The sequence below is a fragment of the Centruroides sculpturatus genome, unplaced genomic scaffold (assembly GCF_000671375.1).
Source record: "Centruroides sculpturatus isolate CEXI.00-Female unplaced genomic scaffold, Cexi_2.0 scaffold209, whole genome shotgun sequence".
NCBI classification, from domain to species: domain Eukaryota; kingdom Metazoa; phylum Arthropoda; class Arachnida; order Scorpiones; family Buthidae; genus Centruroides; species Centruroides sculpturatus.
Window position 1 is genome coordinate 347,602 of NW_019384446.1, and position 7,227 is coordinate 354,828.

Genomic DNA, 7,227 nt, shown 5'->3' on the forward strand with positions numbered 1-7,227 from the left:
TAACCAACTTGTAAACAATACATTTTTGTATTTGATGAAAAAAAAACACATTTCACATTTTTGACGAGCTTTATAAATTTATCATTGTTATAAATATCAACATAAGTAGTTTACGATTATTTAGGCTAAACATAGATGTGTTGAGATGATAACATTAAATATAAAAATGCAGTATAATCCCAATAATCACCTCAATTATGATCACATTAATTAAAAATGATTTCATTAAATTTTATTACTTTATTAAAAAATGTTAATAATTGCAATTACTTAAATTAACAAGTTTAATAAATATATGTAAGGATTTATATTTTATGATAGTCTTTAAATCAGTGTTTCTCAATGGGGGCGATATCGCCCCCGTGTGGGCGTTTTTCCATGTTGAGGGGCGATTAGTAACAATTTATATTTTTGGGGGCGAAAAACAATTTTCTGGGCGATATAGTAAAACATTATATAAAGAATAATTAGATATTTTATTCGTTATATCATACAATAACTAAACAAATAACATTATACTAGTCACTAGTCTATTCAATGCAGTACGAATTTGGCAATAGCCTTGGCCCTGGGCATCGGAATTTTGAAGTGAAGGAGGCGATACTACGTAACGGTTTTATTGAAGGGAGCGATACTACGTTGAAAGTGGCGACGATTCGTTAGAGGTTGAGAAACACTGCTTTAAATTAAACAAAAAATATGTTTGTAATATATTTTAAAAGTAAAATCATTAAATGCACATATATATTAAATAATAATGGCCTAAACCTAATAACTATTTCAAATGGTTTGTGCAATTAATTGCAAAACAACCACACATTTCGTCTTAAAATTCAACACTAAAATTACAGCAAACATATGGTACCAGATCGTAGTACACTGATTTTGCCTCTAAAAATGTCGCATACGAGTAAGTCAGCCCAGGTTTTAGTAGCCTTAAGCACGGCGAGCCGCTACAGAGATGTCTTTTGCGGTTGTTTCTATAGTAATGCCGCTATCGTTCTCCCTTATTGCTGAAAAATTGATAGTAAAATCAAAGTTTTAGAAAGATGTGTGGTGAAATTAGCAGCATGAGAAAAATAATACTAACCAAAACTGCGAAGCATCTGTGAAATTGAGTATGGAGGAGAAATGCCTGAAGTTTTCGCAGATACAAAGCATTGAATGATCAGAAGTCATGTCTAATAAAGTTATGCGAATACGTAGTTGCAATTCCAGCCCATAATGCAAATGTGGAGAGAATATTTTTCCTAATGTCAACTCAATGGTCGAACGAAATAAATAGGTTGTTAGTGGAGACAATTTGATTTGTCATTAAATTTTAAAATGACTTGCGCCCAATTTTATAATTTTGTGAAAGAAGAAAATAATATAATTAAGAAAGTAAAATTGACTTTAAAATATAACTGGGCTGAAAAGGAGTAGCCTTGTATCTTTTTGATTATTCTACCTATTCATTTTATTAGATTGCTTAAACTTTATTGATTTTTTTATCAGAGTAAAATAAACTACCCACTTTTTTCATGTTTTATTTATTTAGCACTTAAAATAAATGTTCCGTGTTGATGCTTGCGATTATGATAACCCTAGCGATACTAGATGATCATTTGCTCATATCTCTAGAAAGTAAACTTTCTACAATTAGCGACGTATTGATGGTCGCTACTAATTGTGGACAAGAGGTCGGTCTGTAACCCGAACAATTCCATGTATGCGATTTCACATTTGTAAATTTATTATATTTGACGTTGTAATCTATAGATTACATGACACTGCCTATAACAGGCATTTGCGGAGTCTGCGATACCACGTTAATTTACAGTAAAATCGTTGCATTTTATCTGTACTTCTCTGTTTTAATTAAATTTTTAGCAGCACAAATGAGTCGATTTCAAAACAAAGTAAGGGTCTAGTATGAATTACTTTCGATGATACCAAAGTTTTAGTCTCAATAATGATAGGAAATTTATGTGGCGTATTAGAAGTTATACCTTTCGTAAATGCATTGTTCAATATATTCCGAATGTTGAGCAAAGATTTGGCCAATACCGAATGTGAATGGTTTACTAGTGATGAATATTTGGTATTCGCCTTGTCAGAAAAATTGTGCCGAATTAAAGGGAACGAATATTCCACACATTCGTGTTGACCGTCCAAACATTCTTGCTCGCATTCGTGTGTTTTCTTGTTTTTGGTGATTATTTTCAAAATGGAATGGTCCAATTATTCTCTCAAAGATTTCACGATACGATATACGGATTTCACGATTAACGATTAAAATGTCATGAATTCGCGAATGACATGTAATACCGAACACACAACCAATTACCAGTGTTCAGTGATTTTATCCACTCTGCCGATGGTAGACCGTTTTCAGGTAGTAAAAACGGAAACAATCACATTATATCAGTATATATATACTGTATATAGGCCTATTTATATCATTCTAGGAATAATTATAGAAAGCGACACTTCCAATAAACCTATTTATTAAAACGACAAACGACAACAATTGTAAGAATAATGGGTGTGTTTCCTGCTAATGTAACAGCTTTAATAGAACTGGATAAACAATGTCGATTTCGGAGACCATTAGATTTTGGTCGCACATGACTCAAACTTTTGTAATTAGTGCGAGCAAAACGAGTATGCAATTTGGGATCCAGTCAAACACTGATGAATCCTCCAGCAAGAAGACGATGCTAAGTCGGCAACACACAAAAATGGTAAACCGTAATATTTATTTCCATTACAAAAGGAAATATATAAACGTATTTTTGATAGAAATACAGTATTTTACTAGAATATGGATCGATAGTTTGGTAGAATTAGTCAAAAATTGATAGACTGGCAACTCTGCATTGAATACTGGTAGTTAGTCGTGGATTCGACAAGAGTCTAGTTCCCTGGTAAATTTTAGTTCTAAAATATGCCGCTATGGCGAACAGCGCTAACTGGATTTGTCAGTTTTGGGTTGTAGTTACAAGCCTCATCATTTGTTTATCATACTGTCAGCGTTNTATGTAAAAATTCTGAAATGATGGGCCTACATATAATTAGGGACATTCTCCAGAAATATCTTTTCTAACTGGTGCTAAAAACAACATGAAGGTGAATAATGCGAAGGAAGCGTCCTGTAAGCTGTAATCCGAAAGGAATTCTTTTTAGAATTCGGGTCGATCGTGTTAAATCAAAACAAATCGTGTAAAAAAGGAGTGAACGTTTTTTCGTATTAAATGAAAATCGTGTAAAAACAGAATTGGGTATATTTCATTTCAGACTTGTCGACGGAAGGATCGAAAAGACTTTAAACCAGTCCTGAGCAACCCGCGGCCCCCGGGCCGATGCGATCCGTAAAGTTCTAATCTGCAACCCTCGCTTTAACAACGTAATTTTATTTTCCTGTTTTCTGTCTCGTGTCATTATGCAACCTATTTGTGACGAAGAATATTTAAACTAGACCAGTTAAAAGAATAAATTACAGCCCGTATTACTATTTGAATATTATTAACATATATTATTTCAGTACAGTACCTTGTTATTGTACGGGAAGTTATCGAATATGTTGGTATTCTACAGGCTTAAAGACTGCAACTCCGTAAAAAAAAATGTATGCAGCCTGTTAAAAGGCTTCGAAGTTTCCTTGCGACCCTCATCCAGAAAAAGATGCGTTGTTCATCATTGCTTTAAAGTTTCGTTACTAAAATCGGCCATTGGACTTCTAACGGAAATTTCGAATCATCATTATGTAATGAGTGAAAGGCGGAGTTTCAAGATGGAGTTATCGATGACGCAAGTTCACGTATCGATACTTATCATGTATTACGCGAAACGAAATAAGATCGAAAATTACGAAAGGAAATAGGCCAAAGGATCGTAGTTTTTCTCGTTATTTCGCCATCCCCTCCTTCCCTCCGATGTCATTAAATCCGAAAGTAAAATCTTTCATTTTTCTTTAATTTCGGGAAAGATTCGTACCATCGGTCATACGTAGTCGTATCTTCTAGCTTTACATACGTCACCTCCGACGTTTTTCGTCGGAGGTGACGTATGGAAAAACTCTCTACACAACGAAGGACTAAATCATATCATCTTTTTCATATTCATCGCTGGCCTTTGTAGTCTAAACATCAAGAAAACGAAAAACTCTAGAAGAAAGATAAAATTTGCGGAAGAAAATGAAAAAAGAAACGACAAAAATAAGAGATAAAACGGAATTTATTGCTTGAGGTATTTACATTTCTCGCGCGGCAACGTGTTCAAGGTAAACGGCCAGAGAGGTCGAAGGGTTAAAAATCGCCTCCACCGGCGGTCCCACCAGGTCGGGGCGCATAACAATACCGTTCGAGCGCTCGACCGTTTAACCGAGAGAAAGAACGGACGGCTCCTTTCCAGATTGGAAAATATTTTAAATAACCGAATGACGAAAGGAGAAAAGATTTTGCAAGTCGACCCCGAGGTTGACACAGCGGCGGAGTGGGAGGCGTCGGCGCTTTCCGTTTGGCGACGCGTCACGCGCGAAGACGAAGTTGGTGTCTAAGTTTTATTTCGGGGTCGACCCACTTTTTTTCCGGCCGAGAAAGCAGCCGTCTTGTCTATTTTGTAGAAGGAGGAGGAGCGCGAGCAGTCGAACGAGTCGGGCGGACGACATTCGCCAGATCGCTGATCAAAGGCGCTTCCTTGGCCGCAAGAGAATAGATAATCCCGTAGCTTTCCTTTGTCCACCGGCACGCACAGATGGAAAGTCCGACATTCTGATCCCGGATCGGCGTAGGTCCCTCCCGCCACCTTATCATCGCAGGCAAAGTCGGAAGAAACCGGAGATGCCGGGAAGAAACGACGGGGAAGGGTCGGGAACGTCTCTGCCTCTCTCTTGTTTCTGTTGTTTTCCGGTTCGTCTTCGTATTCGTATTCGTAATCGTATTCGTAAGAAGAGGTGGAAGTGGAGGTGAATCCACCGCGGGGGACATCGGGAGGAGGAACTCGGGAAACGTTAGGTCTGGAAGTTCTGACGGGAGCGGGGGTGGCGGGAGCGGCGGCGGGCCGAGATTGCCTGGACCGCGGGGTGGGACGACCGCTCTGTCTGGAACGAGGGGCGGTAGGAGGAGGAGGAGGAGGAGGAGGAGGAGGATGAGGTCTGGCGGAGTGTCCGGTACCGGAATGAGGACGAGAGTGTCGGGGGTGGGGAGGAGTCGTAGGACCGGTGGGCCCATCGTAGTCCTTGCGATGCTGGTTGGGATCTCCGTGCAGACTCTCGTAGAACCTCTCTGCCAAAGCGCAGTCCACTCGATCGTAGGGGCTGCAAACGCGATTGGCCTGGTTAAAGACGGTGCCGTTTGGACAAACGAAACTCATGGAGCTGAACTTTCCGTTGAATCCCGGCACGCAAACGTGGTATACCTGGCAGCGAGTTTCGGGGTCAGCATAGTACTCTCCGCTCTTTTTCCCGTTACAGGTGAAACTGGTCTTAGGTATTTTGTGCACGTTGACGGTCGGTGCCTGGCGACGGACCCTGACCTGAAACAGAAAACGTCGGTTAAGAGAACGGAAACGACGAGTTGCGTAAGCGAAACCTAGACCCAGTTTTGCGGTAAGAATGAAATGAGACCAACAAAACCGGAAATCATTTGTTATGGATATAGACCTCTCCGCGAGAGGTAATTAATGAATGGCATTGCAAGTGGAAAGTTCAAAACGAAAGCATTTTTTGGAAGGAAGAAGACTCCGCGTAACTTAACCGTGGGGTAAAGTAGTCCGAGCGTCTTGGAATAACGACTAAATTGGTAAGGAAAATGGTAGCTTTCGCTTTCCATTTTCCTTGCGTCAGAAGAGAAACGAGGTTCACTAATTCGAAGAGAAGGAAAACCTACGATTAAGGTCCAATTTCGTAGAAAGAAAAACGCGAGTTACTTTTTTCCTCCAGAGAAAACGACACTCGACCTCGTCCGATATTCGGCTCGCGATTTCACCACCAGGCAGCACCAAAGTAAACCGGAGCGACTCTCCTCCCGGCCATATTATTCTGACTTTCGTAAATTCTTTTGGAAATCCGAATAAAAAGAAAACGCCCGCCCGAAACCGACCGCGCCCTCTTTCGACGTCTGGCGCGGCCAATTGGCCGGTAAAGCGCCCGAATGCCGGACGCGGCCGCGGTCGGGCGGAGGTCGAAAGACGGGTAGATCGACATTCGTTAAGAAAAAATTAACTTTTAAAATAACGGAAATATTAAATACTGGAAGTATTTTGTGGGGCGAACAGGAAATTGTCGATCGCCATCTTTCCACCGGGAGTTTAAAATGTTAGATAAATAAAAAAAAAAGGTTACCTGATCGGACGAGACGGGAACGAAGGAATCCGCGGGCGACAAACATTCACGTAAAGATGGCAGGAGAATACCTGAAAGTAAGAAACGACAACTTCTTATGTCCGCGCTTCTATAAATAACGGGAGTAAGAGGAGGAAAGTGGTCTTACCTGCCACGAGGATGAGAAGAGTCTTCATCCGCGATCTTCCGAGTGGCCTGACTGAGGAGAGCGACGGAAAGAGAAAGTCGAAAGACCGGTCGGACACCGACTAACTTTATAAAGTGCGAATGTAGGTCAGACTCGCCCCGATTACAAGTGGAACGCGGATGTCGGGACCTTCGCCCGACGGCCGAGCGGGCGGAAAGGGGGAGAAGAAGGACGTCGCCGTTCGATATGACCGGGAGCCGAGTATCGGAAAAAGGCGGAGTCTGGGCTCGGATCCGCCTTCTTCTTCCTTTTGGGTTTCCGGTCAAGAAGCCGCCTCCCGGGTGGGATCTTCCCATCACTCACCTCTCTCTATTTCTGTTGTTATTTCTCTGTCGACTTATGTAATCTTTCTCTGAATCCTAGAAGAAACGTGGGTTATCATACGATAGCTTCGGTAATCAATTAACTATCGTTTTTTATAAATTTACGCAAACTTTCGAAATCGCTTTCATAATGTAATGTGCACAAAAATCATGTGATAATTTCTTTTAGTATTACGATATTAAAACAAATAATGGGGATGGTGTTCTTACTACGGCTCTCCAATAGAAGAAAGCGTATAAAGTCGTAAGAAAATAGCGGAAAATTCACTGTTGGAGTCGAAAAAGAGATCTTTCTATCATATGGAGGAAAATGCGCTAGCGGTGTCGACCGAAATGGTGCCATAAGATAGTATTAACCTATTATCCGTCGCAACACAAAAACCAATGATACG

At 40.5% G+C, this 7,227-nt stretch overlaps 1 protein-coding gene across 1 annotated transcript; it reads right to left on the reverse strand.

Annotated features, from left to right (window-relative positions):
* Positions 1-4,200: 4,200 nt before the first annotated feature.
* Positions 4,201-6,667, reverse strand: LOC111620383 (ENHANCER OF AG-4 protein 2-like). Its single transcript, XM_023362300.1, has 3 exons — positions 6,474-6,667; positions 6,326-6,396; positions 4,201-5,517 (listed from the first exon to the last, which is right to left on the reverse strand). Exons 1-3 carry the CDS (start codon positions 6,499-6,501, stop codon positions 4,537-4,539), a joined length of 1,080 nt encoding a protein of 359 aa, XP_023218068.1. The 5' UTR covers positions 6,502-6,667; the 3' UTR covers positions 4,201-4,536.
* Between the last annotated feature and the right edge of the window lie 560 nt (positions 6,668-7,227).

Excerpts from the sequence above, each read along its gene's own strand:
- LOC111620383 (XM_023362300.1), bottom strand. The coding sequence starts at position 6,501 with ATGAAGACTCTTCTCATCCTCGTGGCAG. Across the intron at positions 6,397-6,473 it reads TCTTCTCATCCTCGTGGCAG|GTATTCTCCTGCCATCTTTA; the intron begins GTAAGACCACTT and ends TCTTACTTTCAG. Across the intron at positions 5,518-6,325 it reads TTCCCGTCTCGTCCGATCAG|GTCAGGGTCCGTCGCCAGGC; the intron begins GTAACCTTTTTT and ends TTTCTGTTTCAG.